Source organism: Meleagris gallopavo, chromosome 14, assembly GCF_905368555.1.
Source record: "Meleagris gallopavo chromosome 14, MGAL_WU_HG_1.1, whole genome shotgun sequence".
In the NCBI taxonomy this organism is placed as follows: Eukaryota; Metazoa; Chordata; class Aves; order Galliformes; family Phasianidae; genus Meleagris; species Meleagris gallopavo.
The window spans coordinates 10,813,534-10,833,048 of NC_139417.1; the positions used below are offsets into that span (position 1 = coordinate 10,813,534).

The following is a 19,515-nucleotide window of genomic DNA, read 5'->3' on the forward strand; positions in this document are numbered from 1 at the left end:
CTTCTTGCTTTTCCAGTACCCTTGGTTTGGATAGAAACTGCCTGTTCCATCAGAAGGGGTATCCCTTTGCACTGATGCCCTACCCAGGCATTTAGTCACATTCTGAAAAGCCTGTGCTCATTTGTTTCTTTTAAATTTAACCATATTACAACACATGAGAATGGATGGGAAAGCAGTGGTAAAGGCCTTTTGCAAGTAATGCTTGTTTGATTGCTCATACTAATAAACTGTAGATCATTGAAGAAGTGCAGCTTTGAATAGATTAACTACTGGGATTAGTGATTAGTGCATTTGATTTCTCATCATTGACTTCACTCCTGTGAAGGAAGGACTGCTTGCAGGGCTGAGTCCTCATTTAGAAGAAAAGCATGAGGATGAAAATTCAGTGACTTAACAATTGTTGAATTTCTCCCATAAATGCATACTTACTTGAATCCTCAGCTGTTGTAGTGCCACGGATTTAATTGATTTGTGCTAGCTAAGTATCATCTCAAGGCATGTAAACTCTAGGCGATACTCTTTAAATTATTACAGAGTAGCTAATATTGATATAAGATAATGTGGTAGAAATTAAATGAGGGTTGCCATTGTGCATTGTTCTTCCCTTCCCCCCAAGACTGCCGTTGGAAGGTCTACCGTGCTGCCAGGCTGTGATTCTGGAACCGTGTCTGGAGTCCTACAGCATCTGCTGCATTTCTGTCAGCCTCATTTTTGTGTGCACGTCTAGATTCACACAAACAAAAAGCAGATCGGTACCGACTCTAAACCCTGCTCCAAGAGCATCCACAAATCCTCTCAGCTTGGCTGCTGGAAGGAGAGAGCGAATCAAATCTGCAGCCAGCTGTAGGTGGGAAGCAGCAGGCAGATGGCATGCGGCTGTGTGAGAGTGGCTGGTAAAAGCCATGTGCTGCTGGGCATGCTCGTTCATTTTAGCAGTTACTGGATTTCCTGTTGTGGTTCTTTGTTGCCCAGCCCAGAGGAGTGCCTTTGGCTGCAGGACGTGGGTCTGGGTGCAGCTGGTGCTTGAGTGCTGGTGTGGAGAAACGATGATGCTGTGCCAGAGTGCAGCAGCAGCACCCAGGGTTGGGGTGTGGGGTAGGTGGGCTGCACACAGGTAGGAAAGCAATCTGTATGTAGAGCCATGGGTGTTGGTCAGCTAAAATGTTAAAAGCTCCCTCTTTTTTTTCACTTCAGATCACGTGGTATTTGCATTTTAATTTCACTGCTGCAGTGTAGTTCCCTTACTCTTGAAACTGACCTAGGCAAATTTTCTGCAGTGTTTTCCATTGAATGAAACAGATGAGAAACAATCTGATTTGACATTGTTACTACCTTCAGTGTCTCGATGTTCTTCAAAACTAAGCTCACACAGAAGAAATTCAGAAAACTCTATGCATGCTAATGTTATAACATGCCTGACTTGTCTTCCTGGACCTTTTTTTTTTCCTTTAAAATATTTTTTTTTGCTTTTTCTTTTCTTTATTTCCAAACAGGAAGAGAAAATCCACTCCGGAGAGACTCTTCTTCACGTAAGTGTTATTTATGTTTGTTTATAAAATTACAAAAGGCTTATAAAGATGATTAAAACGTTCCAATTCTGAACATTTGCCATCTGTTCATAGAAACCAAGTGTAGAGCATGTAAAGATAGGCTGTAGTTATGCTGCAATAATGCTCAGCAATTGTTACCTTAAATCTATCTGTGCTGTTCTTCTGTGCATATCACTGCAGAATTTAGAAACTGCAGACATTTAAGTAGCATGCCTGTAAAGTTGGTGTGTAAATCCTGAAGGGGCAATATTGCAGTGGTAGTGGAGATCGATGGGTGAGAACTCATTTTAGCACCTCGGAGTCCCCGACCCCCAGACCCCATGACAAGAATCAGCTTCTCCACCTTGGATTCTACAAAATCCAAGTTCTGTCTGTAGAGCCATTTGTTTGCGTGCACGTGTACTACCGTGTGCATGTCTCTGTGTGAGTAAGAGAGAGTGTGTATATGTGTATTTGGCCTCAAAAAGCATATACAGGTATTTCAGGCCTTTTCTACAACCTGTGGTGATACCCATTAAAGTCAGACTAAATGCCACTGTTGCTTGGTGAATACTGTTGCAAATGTTTTGTGAAAGCATTTGGCTCCAGACTGGACCCTCGGTCTGGAAGAGTCCAGTACAGTATTCTTCGTGGGGCAAAGAAAGCTGCATGTCGTAAAAATTAATCAGTTTTCTTCACACCACGTAGTGATTTGGTTTCCTTGCAGATGTCTGATTTGAAAACTCTGAGTAGCCTAGAAAGCTCTGCTCTGGTATTTCTTCCTAGTAAATAAATCTGATTAAACGTTTTAAGGGGCTGCATAGATGAAGAGTCTCATTGCTTAATGCAAAATTAGCTTAGCAAGGAAAATGACTGCATTGTTCCCAATGCAGGGCCCGCTTTGCATAACCCCAAAGCATGTACTGTGTCAAGTGGCATGGCAAGCCCACGAGCGCTCACATCAGGCTGATTTCCCATAAATCAACATTTTTTTGGAAAAATAACATATATCTCTGAATTGCAGCACTCCATTTATGCTTGCATAGCAACTGCTGGTTAATATGTAGCAAAACGCGGTGTGGTAACAAATGTTTTTTTGCTATTGTTGAGCTGGAATGTTAGTTCAGCTTCTAGATAAAAGTGGCTTGCGCAAGGCACCCTGATAGCCCATGATTTCTGTGGCTTGTATGGTAGTTCCGTAGGCAACCGTGGTCTGCTGTTCCCCTCCCCTTGCTTCCCTTCATTTTCCATGTCAGAGAGGTGGGGGTAGGTGAAGGCAGAGAGCCGGCGGCCCTTTGAACCCAGCAAAGCACGAGTGTGCGGCCCACTGCCAGTCAAGCATCTGCAGCAAGCACTCTTTGTTCCAGTTGTGTTTGTAGGAGAGAAGTTGTAAGGCGCTTTAATTAATAGCTTTGAACAGTAAGTGTTCTTTGGCTGGTTTTATGGATATCATAGGGCCATCTTTCTGGAAAAAATAAAGTCAATAATAAGAGAAAGGAACCCCCAGAAAGAACTAAGGAATCATCTTTTCTTATAGCTTGAATCCTAACTGAGACTAATTCAGGGGGCTGTGTATTTGTCAAGGTACATGATCATTTTTAAAGGCAACTGAGAAGAAAAAATTCCAGGAGGCTTTTTATTATTATCATTAAGATTAGTATTTCATTGTAGCATAGAAAATTAAAATCTGCCCATGTTTTCCAGAGATTTTATATGGGAAAAAATAAAGAAGAAAAAAAAAAAAAAAGCACAACAAAAATCCGAACTAACAAAAAACACCTTTAAAAAAAGAAGCTCCCAACCAGAGAACCCAAACAGATGAACCCTACAGAATTAGCTGGATGGTGCCTGGAAACTGCAGAATGAGTGTGCAGCCCCATGCAGCAAAAGTCTGAAGAGTTTTCTCTGGACTTGGCAATATAATAAATAATCAGGAGCCTCCTAAGTCCAATACATATGCTCCAAAATGAATATGCAATGAAAGGTTTGTGGTCCATAGGCCATTTGTGGTGCAACCTTCCATCACCTGCTGTGGCTTTTCAACAGCTAACGGCAAGCTTTAAGCATCAGAGCCTCTCTCTTCTGGTTCTGTGCATGAAATATTATGACTTTGACTCAATAACTCTACTTGTGCCTGTCTGTGCATCGGCTCCCTTTGGCTTTTTCAACTGTGTGGGCTTCCGAAAGAGTTAAATCCCAGGGATGGGCCTAGTGAGGCCGTTGCAAGATGGCGGCCTTGATGGGCAGCCATGCTCCTCTGAGCCTAGTCAGATGAAGCCAACTCCTGAGGCACCGAGTGCACTGTGGGGGGTTAGCCCACAAGTCAGTCGCTATGACAGAAAGGACTTTTTGTGCCAATAACCAGCCTTATGTAGTGGTAATGATAAGAAAGGGACCATCTTATTGTAGTCACTTTGCGACAAATACTACCACAATTCATTACTTTCCATCAGTGCCTCATCCTATGGAGGAATCACCACTGCCCATCTACATTGAGGAGGGGACAGAAGTCCCGATTGGTGAGTGCAGTTGGGATGGGATCTTTTTGAGGGGGGTTGTAATGGTACTTGGGGTTTATATTCCTCACGTTTGTGTGTACCCATTTGTCTTTGAAAAATTCTAAGGCCTGTTGCAAATGTTTTGTTTTTATTTTCTCAATGCAAGTGTATTTTAGAGCTCCTGAGAATTGATAAATACGACAAAGTGTTCGTTCCCATCCAATCATAAGACAAAGCATGTAATTTAAGCAGCAACTTCCATGCAGATGTTTTAACACAACGCTGGGGATGGCCACAAATATCGGAAAAGGTGGTGTCCACGTCAGCCTTTGACCTCAGCATTGAGATATTCAGAATATTTCAGAATATTCTGCCAGTTGGGTCAGCAGTTTTTGTCTTGCTCACACTGTCCTGCTGCAGACTGATATTGCATATCCTGCTGAAAAACCAGGAGAAGAGTTAGAGAGGTTTGCCATTACCTGTGCTGCACATCAGAGTGCTGCATACCCCCATGTCTGAGCTCTGCTGCAGATGTATCATCACTACATCTATACCTAGGTTCAGTTTGTTCTCGTTTTATTTTGTGGTGTTAGTAGATTTTTTGTTTATTTCTTTGATGTTTGTTGGTTTTGTTTGTTTGTTTGTTTTCAAATAGAAAAAAGCAGTCTTTCATATAATCCATTAAGAAAGATACTAAAAGATCAGTAAGTTGGTCTGTGGTGATCTGTTTGGACTATAGAAGGCCGAGACTACATCATTTCCCAGAGCCACTTATTCTTGGATGCATTCAGTAAGTGTGCCTTGGCTACCACTTGCAGAATCTGTTCTGTTGAGCAGTTGTGTCTCTTCAAATAACTCTTTCTTACTGTACGTCCTGAATGTTTCCATCCCTACACTTAAGCAATTGCTCCTTGTCCTACTATCTTTTGAGCTAGATTAATTATGTGCCTCTACACATAGTACTTTGAAGGTATTTATAGGTGGATTGTAGCCCAGGAGTCTTCTTATTTATAGACCATATTAATTTATCTCTCTTACTCTCTTCTTAGATCACTTTTTGTTGTCCTTACTTGTATTTTCTTTACTTTTTCTATCTCCTTGGTAATCTGTCGAGGCTGAACAGTTCACACTATATATCCAGTGCTGTTGTTTTGACATGGCAGCATGCTTTAGATTTCTGTATCACCCCTTCATATGTACAGATCCAAAAATAGCCTAGCTTTGCCCCTTCTCCTGCATCATTCAGAAGCACCACATATAGAAACTGAATTACATGGCTAATCTTACCTGCAGTCACCTTTAGGTCTTTCTTGGGTTCACAGCAATGTCACTGCTCTCCTGAGATGTAGGGCTTTTTATTAGCAGCAAAGCCCCATCCCATTTCATGCCACTTGGTTATTTTACCTCAGGTTGATTTAAGACAGTATGCCTACATATTGATATTAATGCTCTGGGATTTTTTCATTTTAAAAAGAAGTTGTTTCTGTTCTATGATCTACAGAGCAAAGAAATACTAACAATTTTGTAATTTGATAGTTATCACATCTGTCTTCTGCAGATTACCCTAGGATCCTTTTCCATTACAGCTCTATCATTCCTGTTTGCATACTTTCCCCTAGTTTTTTCTTCTAGTTATAAAAATTCATAAAGTAAAAACGGACAGGTCTAGCTCTCTCCTTTCCTTCATGTTGTATGTTTTCTTCTTGTTAAATAGCTGAGATGTTGTTGCTGTGTTCTTTCTGTGTATGGTATGATGTGGCCTTTCCACATCACAATTAACTTTTTTTTCACCTCCTCTGGGATTGCAGTCAGCTGAACAATATCTGTTCCCTCTGGTAGAACCATCTGGTAGAACCCCTATGGTTGAACCATGAAGCTAAGTTCTGCCCTGGACCATGATATTGTCAGCTTGTCAGCCCCACTGCAATGAGGAAATGTAGATTGCTGAGGTGTTGGTGTCTGCACAAGGAAAAAACAATAAGGCTGATGAATGACAAAACCAACCAACCCAAAACCAAACAAACAAACAAAAACAAACAAACAAAAAAAAACCCTGAAAAACATCCCTGAGAGTGGAAAGCTTTTAAGAGGATGTTTATTCAGTGTTTCCTTGAAGGAAATTTGTTGGTTCAGGATCTGTGATGCAGCAATAGCTGTGAAGTGCCCAGATTGGGTTGGGAGGTGCATCATTTCTATCTTAAATACGTATCTGGACTGTCAACAGTGCAAGTTGTAGTTGAGGGAGAATGATTGGAAAAAATAAATGATGCAGAAATGAGAGGAAACCACAAGCTCTGGGTTTGGAGTTTGAACACCTGGCATGGGTCAGGGCTTTTATAATAGTTGCATGCAGTATAAATGGTCAAGCTAGGAAGTCAGCTGCAGAAATCTGCTCTGGCTTTGGGTCTCAGTTCTGGTCCCCCTTTCCGTTCAGCTTGCTGGAATGATCCAGGTTCAGGGTATCTGCTCACACCTGTGTAGATCAGAATAGGACCTAAAAGAAGCCATTCCCGAGTTCAGGCTGCAGAAAAAGAACACACAGAGCAGTTGTTAAAACTATTCGGCACAATTGTCACTTACTTTTAAAGCATTTGTTTGGAGAACTTAGATCATTTCCTCATCTAAAACACAATTTGGATAGTATACAACATGCTATGCTATGCTGTCCCAAGCCTGACCAATAGTTGTAGAGCGCTTCGTAACTTCTGTATTTATGAAAAAAATGGAGAAATCAGTTCTTTCAGAGTCTAAATTTAACAACCCTATTTATTTCAAGCAATTTAAAAAGGAACATAAATCTCACTTGTTTATTACAGCTGCTTCATGAAAACAGCAGCCAAAAATAATAGTTTATAATGAAAATCCAGCTAACGCTATCATGAAATAACCAACAAAATATCTGCTATATGGGATCTGGCCAAAGGCAGCATTTCATTCTCTGGAAGGAGGGTGTTTGCATTGAGGAGAAGGTGGTTATTACCTTAATGCTTTTTTTTATCTCCTTGTGTGAAATGAAGGTATCAGCATCTCAGCATAGATGAATAAGTCTTCCGACTGGAAGAAGGTCTGAGCTCTGCACACTTTCTGCATACTTTTAGCAGTTTCTCAAGTACATTCCTAGAGGAAAGTAGGTAAGCTAGGTGCAAACAAACATCCCACTAAAAGATAAGTTAAGCAATTCAGAAGATTGTAGGTGAAGGAATAGGCAGAGCAGACTGTTGTTCATCATGGCTGGTCAACAGTGGGAAATGGTTACAAACTAGAAGAGGAGAGGTTTATAAGGACTGGCTATAAGGAAGAAGGTTTTTACCGTTAGGCCAGTGAGGCACTGGCACAGGCTGCCCAGAGAGATGGTGGTGCCCCATCCCTGGAGACAGCCAAGGTCAGGCTGGATGGGCTCTGAGCACCTCATGGAGCTGTGGGTGTCCCTGTTCATTGCAGGGGGTTGGACCAGATGGCCTTTAAGGGTACCTTTCAACTCAAACCATTCTATGGTTCTTAGGTTCTATGGTTTATAAAGGGGGGGGGGGGGGGGGGGGAAAGGAAAGAAAATATTTGTACTGGCAGTTGCTGTATTTGAGCCATACAGAGCATCACTGAGGGAGTAATTGCCTCCTCAGGGATCAGGGAGCAATAGCGCTGTAGGTTGAGATGTTTGTTTATGTTATTCCTTCCAAGTCACATTTTGAGATCTTAGTGTTGTTTAATACTGCCTGTCAAATTAGCTGCAAAGGCACACAAAATCAGAATCTAATTCTCCACTGATTTACTCCAGCAGAGCTTTGTTGATTCCAGCAGCATTGCTATTGCTTTATCACAGTACAAATAGAGTCAGAGCCAGTTCCCCTTGTTCAGGGATCAGTCCTGCTGGCCTTGAACCCTGAGGCATGTCTGCAATAGATCTGAGTCTCTGTGCAGGCAGAATCCCAGCTTCTGATCTTACTGATCTACTTCTGCTAATGAATAGTACTACCTGAGTGGACTTATTTAAAATGTATACAAGTGTTACACAGAACTTGTCTGTGTAGGATATTTTCCTCCATTAAATCATCTCACTGTGATGGAAAACCCCATTAGCACTCTGAAACCATATTCTTCTGTGGTACTCAGAGATCATGGTGTAGCCCGAGCTCATTTGAGTGATCTTGATTAGGGAAGAAGAATTTTCTTGTAATCGCACGCACTTTCTTGTGCTGCTGCTTAGTCCCTGCTTTTAAGCATCTCTGATGTCTCATTAGTGGTAAAATCTTCCCTGCATTTCCAGTGTCTTTAGACTCACTGAAAGATGCTTTATTATTTTCATTTCATCCCTTGATAAGACAGTTTTGTGGGGGTTTTTTTAGGCAGTCAGCATAGGAGGTGCAACTTTCTCAGGCAGGGAAAGCATTCAGCACCTTGAAGAGAGCTGGCAGTGTCTCCAGGAGGTTGCTTTCCCTTGTTAAGGAAGAACCATTGCTGTCATACGCACTTTTGGGTTTGCTCTTTCATGGGGTGCTGGCACGTGGAAAGCTTGATTTTTTTGCCAGGTACCAAGTGCCTTCTGCAAGGTATTGAGTGCCCTCCTGTCCTTTGCAGCCAAAAAAGAATTGATTGCTTTTGGCATCGGGCAAATCTGGACTCAGAAGACTGCAGGTAGTATTCACCAGTTATTTATGTGCTTTTGCATGCCAGAGTTTGTCTGAATTGATTTCCCTAGAATACAAAAGACTTCAGGCATTAATGACGCTTGCCACTAAAACCATTATTTTATATTTTGAAAATAATAATACAATAATAAGCATGACAATTATTTCATTGCAGCAGGGAAATTAGTTTTTTTTTAAATCAACTACAGTCCAAGTAACTATTAGCTCTTCAGATTCATTGCAAATGTGTGAGTTATACACCCTGACTGAGCAACATATTCCAATTTATTGTGGCACAGTGGGTCGCGGGACACATTGTGGAAAGCAATAACTGGCATGCATTGTTCATTTGGGTGTTTTTGTTTGGTTTTCTTCAAGGAATGTGTTTTTAGCCTGACCATAAAATGAATATTTTCTGATGTGCTGTCAGTAGGGACTGTTGCTTGTTTTGCACTTGACCTGGAGCTCACTCATTTGTCGCTCACAGCACACACCCTCTGTATCTGCTTCTTTTTGATGACTTGTGTTGTATAAGTGCAGTGTCAGAATGTGAAGGCTGAGTTTTCCACTCAGTATTTTCACTTTTCACTTTGTGTCAACCCTCTTCTTCCTTTAAATTCTAGTCTTCTTTCTTATCCCAATAGGAAAATTCAGACTGGTTATTAGGAAAAGAATTGTTCACCTTGGAAGAGGGAAGCACTGGGACAGGTTGCTCTGGGACAGTACAGGCTGCACTCTTGGAGATTTCAAAGCCTGACTGAACAGGGCCAGCTGTTGGCCCTGCTTTGCTAAAAGCCTGCTCTGCACGTCCTCCGGAAGTCCCTACATCCTAATTATTTTATGGCTCTGATTAGTACCCAGTTCCTGTTCTGATTCAGCCATGCTGATGCACGTGTCGTTGTCTCCTAGTGAAGGTCAGTGAAGTCACAGAAGTTTTACTCATGGGTGATCAAAGCCAAACCTCCAGTGAGGGTAGTAGGTGAAATTCAGGTATCTCCGTGATTAGTTCAAGCAGCCTTGAAGAGAGTTCTGGGGTATCTGGGATTTAGCAGTCACCAAGAGCCCTTGCTCTGCCAGTACGTGCCGCTCTCCTCATGCAGCCAGGGCCACGTGAGGGACTTAACGCTGCACAAAGCATCTGCTTCTCAGCTCAGCGCCTTCCCAGCCCTGCAGCTGTCTGCCACAGAGCTTGTGGTGTGCAGAGAGCTGTTGGTGAGCTCCACAGGACAGCAGGTTTCCATGTGTCAATCCATATGCAAGCAAAAGGTGCCCTTTCTCAGAGGAGCGCTGTTCTCCCTAGCAGCAATGAACTAGATCTTACCTACAATATGTGAGAGACCTGCAGTTGCTTTAAAAAAAAAAAAAAAGAAAAGAAAAAAGAAATATGGGAATAGTTTTATAGTTGCTCTTCCCATACAACCTACCTGGATAATGTGATTTATTTATTTTTTATTTTTAATCAGCAAGATTCTCTCTATTATGAATCCTCCTTAACTGATGTAGTGGGTTGCTCTTTCCAGTGTGCAAAAGGGCCTTGTGCCACGGAGAGGCATCCAGCAGCGTAACAAATCACACTTGATCAGTAGAATTGAGGACCCTCCTCCATTCCTCCCACAGTACACAGACAACAGATTGCAGTTCCCACAACAATATTTGCATAAAGAATGTGACTGAATCACCTGGCTTTCTGCTCCTCCTAAACTTACCTAGCACAAAAATCCAGAAAAGTGAACTGGAGGATGTCCTCCTGCTTTCTACTGTCAGTTTACATACGGAGAGTTTATATGGCTCTCTCAGCTGTTTGCCACGCACACATCATTTATGGTGGAACTGCAAACAGTTTCCCACCTGTCTATTTATAGCTCTTTTGCACATGAAAGAAAGTCATGAAAAACAGTTGTTGTCGTGATGAAAACGGCTTTGGATACTAAAGGTTAATGTGCCACGTTTGTTGTAAGCATCTTTGCTGATGTGAAATTGCACTAAGAAAGCATTCGTCCTTAGTGGTTCAGCTTTATGAACTGTGTCTGAGCTGGTAAACAGGAGTAGGGTAGGTTTACAGTAGTCAAGTTGGGACTATAAAAGCAACATGCAATGAAAGCCATCAGCTGGCTCTGAAAAGATAAGAGCTGGAGAAAACTGCTCAGGTTGTTTGTATATTGTCATGCTCTGTTTTTGGATGCTTACCTGCAAAAGCCAGCAGAAAAGCAAGCACCTGTCACGGGAGTGACAGTGGTTGTGCTGCAGTACTTGTGGCACATTGAGTCAGCTTTGCTCATAGGAAATTCCCTGCAGAGGCAGCAGTGCCAGTGTGAGTTCAGTAGAGCTGTTGTCCCAGAGCTGTGTGGGATCAGGGCGTTGTTTGTGCTTGGTGTGGGCTTGGCACTTTGCAACCCGTGGTATGCAGAAGTGGTTTGTAAGTTCTTTTCCCTGGAGAAGTGGAATATTTGTTCGGGTGCTGTCTGCTTTTCATATCTCTTGACGTAAAAACGAACGCAGCTCTCTGAACTGATGTTAAAGATTGTCCATGGCTAAACAGAACTGAAAGTACACCCCTATTGGACATCAGCCCAAACCTCATGGTGTTTCAAAGCGTGCTGGTTTAGCAGTTGATACAGAAGTACTTACTTCAAAGAATAGATGAGGAGTGATCAAAAATCAGATCGTGTCCACCAAGACGCCTGTAGGAAACAGTGGCCCCGCTTCTGACGTGCCCTACGTGCAGGGGCTGCAGCTGGAAGCTGTGCCAAGGCTGGGCTGGGTTTGCACAAACTGTGCCAGTGTCCAGCCTTGCAGGCAAGCACCTGGCACCAGCTGCACAAAGCAAGCAAACAGCACAGTGTCTGCACAGCTTTATTTTTCCTTTTTTTTTTTTTTCTTTCTTTTTATGCTTGTTAATAGATCTGTTTTTCAAAATTGAGTTCTCTCTCTGAGCTCGTTCATCAGTGCTGTCACTTCTCCTTTTAGTGTATCCTCAGCAGAAATCCCCTGCTCTCTGTTTTGCCCCACCATATCAGTAGCCTCAGATTCATTTCCGCTGCGAAACTTCATGTGTTTCAAGTTTCTGTTCCATTTATTTTTCTGGAGGGGAAGCAAACAACAACAGTATATTAAACCTCAGGGTGATTAGGAAGTGTCATATGGCTGAAGCCCCTGCATGGTGATGCTCATCTCAGGCACTGCAGTCCCTCGGTTATGGCGGTAAGGGCTGCTGCCCCACCTCAGCCCACACAGACATCTCCTGCTGGGATATAGGTTGTGAGAAGAAAGGGCTGCGGGACCTGCTTAAGCAGCTGCCACAGGTGGGCTTAGAGATCTATCCTTGGCTGTTATTGAATTAAGATGAATGAATAGAAACAATGAGAACACAACCTGGTCTTTGTATTGAGGTGTCCTGTGCAGATAAGACAGAGGATCTGTGAGCAGATCAAAGCCTTTAGTATGTATGGGAAAGTGAACTCATTTTTCCAAAAATGTGTTCTTTTACACATACCCCTTTCCTCCCTATTTAGGGAGCAGCAATCTTCAGTTAAGAAAAATCTGACCACCAGCACTTTTACTAGTCAGTAAATTAAGGCTAAATTTAGAAGTAGTTGGAAGAAAAAAAAAAAAACAAAAAAAACCCACCAAACCAAAACAACAACAACAACAACAACAAAAACAGGTGAGAATGGAACGATTTATTCCCCAGAATAATGAAATAATGAATTCATACATTGAACTGTTCATTTTCTTCCTTGAATGGATACTTTATTGTTTCTCCTCCATGCACTGGGGCACTGCTCTGCTGTTGAGGCACGGAGATGGCTCTCAGACATTAACATGCATTGTAAGTGCCTTGCAGATGTGTCACGTACAATCAATACGTTATTAATCACATAGAAAAAATTCAATAGGCACAGCACACAACACTGACTATTCAAGTTCATAAGCTTTGTGTGCTTTCAGATTTTTTCTTTTTTTATAGCAGGATGAGAGACATGTCTTCATAGTTTTTTGTGTGGTTTATTAGTGGCAGTAGAACTTGTTTAATTAACACCAAGACTTACTTGAGAATTGCAATCCTCCAAGCAACAGAGCTTTTGAATCAAGAATAAGGCACAGAAATACTTGTTGCTTTAGTTGAAAGTTGAGTAACTGCAGGATGCAAGGTGGTTGAAAAGATGAAGATGCGCAGAGCTCATTGAGCCGTTTTTACAATGCCCATCCTGCCTGCAAAGCCATCACCTTGGATACACTTGGATACACTCCTGTGTTTTGTTAAGATCCTTCTCTTAAAGATTAAGGCTTTGAGAGCTGGTATCACGCAGAGAATTAATGTTTTTTCACTTTGACAACAGGAGAGCTGGTACAGCAGAGAGCTCAGAGGGAAGCAGCAGGGAGCTGGTGCAGCTTTCCATCCTCCTGACAGCCAGGAGCCTGCTTGCTGGTGCATCGGGGGCATTAAATTAGGTCAGCAGTTGGCTTCACGTGAACAAAACCAAGCGATCGCTGGATATTTTCCCACACGTATTGACCAGTGCAGGGTGCCAGGGATGAGCACTTTCCATTCGTTCTCCCTCCTTCTGCCGACCCTTACATTCATAGGCTCCTCCATGTTCCTTTCTGTGATTTGGTCTTGGGCTTTCTTCTTCGAGGGGTGGAGAGAACAGGAGGAAAGCAGCTCTCTGGTGTGGAATGCCTGGGTTTTGGGACACAGGAGAACTGCAGCTTCTGGTTTCCATCTCTCTGAGGCTGGGCAACATCACCTCTGCCTCAGTCACAGTGTGCAGGGACTGGATCATGTTCCCACTGGAACCCGTTGGGGTTTGATCTCAGTGGGTCTTCACTCTCCTTCTTTCCGCCCCACACAACAGGAAGGGAGATTTTAGTTTTCTCCCATTGGGTATATCCCTGGGTTGATTGTAACTTTTTATTCTTTCATGTAAAGAAAGTATAGCAAAATGAGTATCTAGAGCATTACATGATGACAAATTTTCTGCTGAAAATCCTAGTAAAGATTCCAAATTTTACAACAGCTCTGAGCTGTAAATAAGTACCTATTTGAAGTATTTGAAGAACCTGAATAGAAACATCACAGAGAAAAAGAGTATGTGGGGAAAAAAGATATCCCTTGTCCAAATCACTACTGATGAAAAAGAAATTGCATTAAGCCTTGGGCTTTCCTTTCAGAATAGACTTCAGCTTTATGAAGGAGTGCGTTTTCCTCCTGGAACATTTTCAGTGGCAGACTTTCCAGTCAACCTTAGAAAACCAAAAAATGTGTGGTAGTGATAGAAAAAGGAAAGATGAATAAATGAGAAGGGAGATGGCGAAAGCTGGAGGGAAAACTGAGAAAGAGGAAAGATGAATTGATAGGTGATTAAATAAATATGCTTACCTAGGGAAAAACAACCAGGAAGAGAGGAGTCCATTAAAGACAAAGAGATTGAGTGAGAGGGAGTTGAGGCGCTGCTAGTGTGTGCACTAAAGGAAAGGATATCATTTCTCAGAAGGCATAGATATTTTGTTCGATGAAGGAACTTGGATATGAGTTAAGGACAATAAATGAAGTCAGGTGCTTTTTAGACCAGTGTGGCCTCCAGGGCTGCCAAACATGCAAGCTTTTTCTTTTGCAGATCAGGAAGACTTGCACTAAGGCCGTAAGTTTGATCAAGGGGCTGTTTATTTTAGTCACGTATTGATTGACTTAACCGCAGTGCTCCTTGGGGGGGGAGAGCTGTCAGCATCAAAATCTACAGCTTTCAAAGTTCCAAGTAATCCTAGGAAATGAGCCAAACATAATAAATGCGGTTTTATTCGGACCTGGTCCTACTACTGTTGAATTCAATACCAGCTTTTCCCTAGCTCTCAGCAAGAGTTTGAAGATGCTTATTCAAAGAGCAACTCCTCTGATCCAGCGATCAGGGCAGCTGGTTCTGAAGTAAATGAGAGTATAAATACGGAACTCAAAGAAAGATACTGACCAGCAGGTGCAGGAAAGCTCTGTTTTTAAGGGAACGTTATGTTGATTTCCAAGATATGAAAGAAAAAATTGGTAGAAAAATTCAAGAAATGATGATATCCAAAGAGGTAATGAGTTTAAGTAGGGTTAGAAAAATTAATTATAATGTGATAAATAGATGTTTTTCAAAAACCATTGAGATAGAAAAGAAGGAGAGAGGATTGAGAAGCTCAAGGTACACAGTCTGCACGGGCTGAACTTGGTGGAAGAGGGTCCTTGAAAGCAAAAGTAGTGCATCACACTGCAAAAATAGTCCCAAAATCAGCCGTACAGACATGCAGTCATTCCTCAGGCAGAATTCCCATTAAGGTCAGAGCTACTCTGAGTATGTACTTTGCTTTTAGTTTTCTAATGGAAGAAAGAGCTATAAAACAAATATTCAGTTATGATTCTAGTCACAAATTGAGTATATCCGATCCCTATTCAGAGTTTATATGCAGTTACCGAAAAAGCAGTAGCTCCTTTGCTGTGGTTTATGATCTTCAGATACAAGACAAGAGATGCATTTTTAGCACGCACAAATATTTACAAATGCCTATCTGTGTGTACAGGCAGACTTTGATTTCTGTGTATCCATCGGAGCTTGGAAAACCACTTGTTTGAAGACTTGATTTGTAAGGATTATTGAGTGAGGTAAGCTCCGTGATAAGTTTGTCCTTGGGGCTCCTCCTGGGAGGTGTTACCCTACGTCGGTCTCCTGTCTCTGGCTGTAAGAAGCTTGGAGGGGATCATTACTGTAATCCCAGAGCAGAAATCGAACAGTGTATTTTCAGATGTGTGATCTGGGGGTTGTCTATCCAAAAAAGTTGATGGTTCAGCAGTAATGTGAGTTGTGTCATTCTGACAACCAACAGGTCGTGGTGGCCTTCCTCCATGTGCATTGCTAACCATGAGGCCCCTGCCCAGCCTCCCCCTTCCACTACCCCTCATTTTTTGCATGTTACGAAGGATTACGTTTCAATGCCAGTGTTTTTTAAAGGGTATGGGTTATCTGAGGCACAGGCTGTACGTGCAAAGATACGATAGCTGTATCACAGCAGATGACCCAGGTCAAGTTAGCTGTGAAAGCTCTCTCCTTATGGATAATCTCATAGTATTTTCAGGGACTGCCATGGAGGTCAGCAGGAGAGCTGGGCTTGTCACAGGGGTGTTTCCCGTGAGGAAATCCTTGCCCCAGGCACACAGGGCAGATGGGTGATTCTCCCGAGAAGCCCCTGAGGTGCTCCTGGCTGTGAAGGGAATAGATGTTTGAGATGTGCAACGAGGCCATGCTTGCTCCCTTGTTCTGTTTTTCCACATTTTACCAGCATCGATTTGCTAATCAATAACTTTATCCTCAGTTAATTAGAATTTGTATCAGTGTACGTGAGGGCAGACTCTGGGCCTGGCTCCCCGTGCTGTTGGGTCAGGCTCTGGCTGTTGGGCTGCCCTCAGCCCAGCAGCACACTGCAATGGACAGGCCTGACTGCTGCTGTTTATTTATCCCTATTAAGTTCATCAGATCAGACAGAGCTTCCTGGGGCCATCCAAAGCTTCCTGGAGGGGGTACTCTCACAGGCAGCTGTGTCTCTTGGAAGCAGACGCGTGTCTCCAGAAGGCAGACATGTGCCTCCGACTTGGATCGCTCCTTTTGGACTGTGTGGTTGTAAGAGCATTTTCTTACAAAATATTTCCTTGGGGGATCAGATGGACTTAGATCTCGGATACCATCCCCACTAAGTGATACAGTAAAAATAACCTATTATTCTCTGGTTCTGACCTGGGCGGTGACAACATATTGTTTCAGCATCTCTGTCAGACTGTTTCCCTTAAGAGCCATTTTAACCTCACCCAGTGGGACATAGCTAAAGGAAATGAAACTCCAACCCCATTAAGGAAAAAGACAATGCCTTTCACTAAACAAACTTTATTTTCTTGGCTTTTCTTCGCCAAGGAGAATCGCCTGTACCCCCCACCCTTGCAGCCTTTGTAGACAGTTCCTGTAATTGGGAATGGCTGGGTGGACACCAATGGTTGGCAGCAGAGGGGGATAAATCCGACATCCCTTGAACATGACATGGGCTGGGACTGCAGTCCCAGGTGGCTGCTTATCGTCAATTCCTATGGTACCGGTCGGCAGTACGTGCCTGCCAGCCACAGCTGCTGGCCCTCGAAACACAATTGGGTTTTAGCAAGACTAGATAAGAGATACACAGCAAAGCTGGGCTGTTGCTAATTTTGTGCAGATGCTAGATCACTACTGTACTATGGCCCACTAGCCAAAGCTCGTGACTTGCAACAAAACTGTGGTGGTCTTTTGGCATCAGGTGAAACAGCCACCCCAAAAGCAGACATGGGTTCCAGAATTTGCCGTTTGCATGCTAAGAGAGGGATCACTTCTGTCTTCACCCTCTAGCTAAGGCTGATACAAAATTTACAGTCAGTAATTACGTTTATGAGCGTATCCATTAATCTGAGGTGTTTTAAGACAAATTACAAATCTCTTCTTAAAATGCAGTCCCATGCAGTTACAAAGCAGGCATCTGAGAAAGCATCTTTTCACACGTGGTGTGCAGGTAATTATGACGAATCAGCTTATCCCAGGGAGAGTTAGGGTTACAGGCTGAGAAATGCAGTGAGGAGGATTAGAGCTGGCAAAAAGTAAGTAAAGAACTCTCTATTGCAGGATAAAAGTTGATTGCAAAAAATTGCAGCCCAAGCACAGTTTTTCATCTTAGAGATGGCTAATATCTGTAGTTCCCCTTGTTTTCTGACATGCAGGTTCTCAACGTGCCCAGTGCCCTGTTTCAGGATATTTCCAGTATCAGTCCCCATGGGGAGCAGTTAAGCTCCAATTTCAAACCTTAATCCTGCAGGAATCTATAAATGTATGTGTCTCTTTGCTCCGTTAAGCAGGTTTATGGCTATCCCGGCAGCTCACCAACAAATTCTGACAAACTAAAGAGTGTCCTAAGCACTAGGTGTGAGTTGTGTTCTTTTGCACACTTTCTTCCTCTGCTGATGGATGTTTCAGTAACCCCTGTGAAGAACAGCTTCTGTGAGAGCTCATACAGCCTCCTTTCCTCAGCCCTGAATAGTCTGTCGCCTGATGGTTGCGACATTCTCCTGCCAGATGAAAGGTCTTTGGATTTGAAAGGTCTACGGATTTGAGCAGCACAGGCAGCAAAAGGAAGTGAAATTAGATTTTCTCCATGCCAGCTTGATGTTCCATTGGGGGCAACATCAATCACCTTATCAGTGCCTCCTTGAAGGGAAGTGTGTACGCCTCCTTTTTGATTTCTCCCACAAGTGATGACTGCAGGGGATGCTGCCAGGTCAAGCCTGTCTGCGGCTGGCAGTGAGGTGCCAGTGTCCCAGGGAGGTGTAGGCTGGTGTGGATCTCTCTTGGCTGGACCTTGCCCAATAATGGAAGCATGAGTTACCTGTGAGATAATTCCCCAAAGCAACCAGGTGCCTGAAGGCTCATGCAGAGCTGGCTTTACCATTTGCATTCAGTCACTGCACTTCTTCACCCCCCATACATTGTCTCTAACAGGAGTCAATAGGAGTTGTCGGAGAGGACCCAGGGTCCGGCCCCATACCCACTGTGCGTGATGGAGATCCACCACTCTGTTGGTAACTTTCTCCTCCTGTGAGCTCTCTCTGCTGTTAACTAAGAGGCATTACAGTTGCCTGTAACTGCAGTCAGCAGTGGCCCGTTTTAAAAACAATAGAAAGTCATAATGATTAGCACTGGGGAGATTAAAGTTCCTTTTTAGATCATGGCCTGATAGGCAACTGCTGTCGCAATAAGCGCTTTGCGAAGCCCACAGATCTATCAGTGGGTGAACGTGGAGCTGCTGTGGTGCTGAAATGTTAGCCTTCTGAATCTTTCCGCGGTGCATGGAAAGATTTACGGGTGCAGTGATGCATATCTATCTCAGAATCATGTTCGGATTAAAAACTTCCTGCAGAGCTAATGTCAGCACAGGTTTCAGGTCACTGCTACAAGCTAAATCAGGTTAGAGATCAAAACCAGCAGGCAGGTAGGAGGCTTGCAGCTATCAACTGGGATAATCTGAAGCATGATTTTTTATGACTGCACCTGTAATGACATGTACAAGCAGGGAATGGTTGTGGTCTGGTATAAACTTGCTGGCTTGTCTGGATCTGGTGAAAATTTCACGTGCTTTTCAGCATCAAAATACTATGCAAAAATAGCTGGTTGAATCCAGCTGAAGTCACTTGAGTTATAATGAGGAATGAATTGGCCTTGTATGCCTGAGTTCAGGTTTAACATACAAACTACAAGCTATTCCTAAATTATTTTCATTAGACAATCTGTGTAAAGAGACACTTGTTAGATATAATAATTCTAGCTGTTATTATTTACGCAACCTCTGACTTTTGTCTTTTACAAATTAAATATGTAAATCATAAAGTAAGCAACTATTTAATATGGTTTGAGTTTTGCATCAGGTGACTCATGCCAATGGATTTTTAATTAACTAAGAAGCCATCATTTTTGGCAAATTGTTCAGTTGCTGCATAGGTGTGATAATTGAATCTAGAGGTTTATTTTTGTCCATTTATTGATGTTGAGGGAAAACAGCACAGTTATGAAAATGGAATAAACTGCAAAGGTTTGTTCAGTTCCTGCAGGCTGATTGGGACAAATGACTTTCCATTCCAGTTTTTATGAATGTAGAGTTTTCTGAAAGCTTTACAGCACTACAGGGAAAAGAAATTGCAGGCAGTAAATGATGCTGGATGGTTCGTGTTATTGAGAAATAGAGGTTTTATCTGAAAATGTGAGAGGTACTGTTCTGCTGTATTTCACTTTTTCGAGCAGGAATCAAATGCAGTGATTTGTACCTTAT

General features: G+C 42.7%; 1 protein-coding gene across 2 annotated transcripts in view; it reads left to right on the forward strand.

Moving 5' to 3' along the window:
• SLC6A6 (solute carrier family 6 member 6) overlaps nt 1-19,515 on the forward strand; it is a 55,742-nt gene that overhangs the window by 2,312 nt on the left and 33,915 nt on the right. Inside the window, exons 2-4 of one of the 2 annotated variants that reach the window (XM_085236193.1) lie at nt 1,494-1,529; nt 3,983-4,048; nt 8,603-8,659. In XM_085236193.1, coding sequence (XP_085092319.1) covers nt 1,494-1,529; nt 3,983-4,048; nt 8,603-8,659 — 159 coding nt within the window. Of the gene's footprint in view, nt 1-1,493; nt 1,530-3,982; nt 4,049-8,602; nt 8,660-19,515 lie in introns of those variants that run through there. The other variant, XM_085236192.1, reaches the window with a different exon arrangement.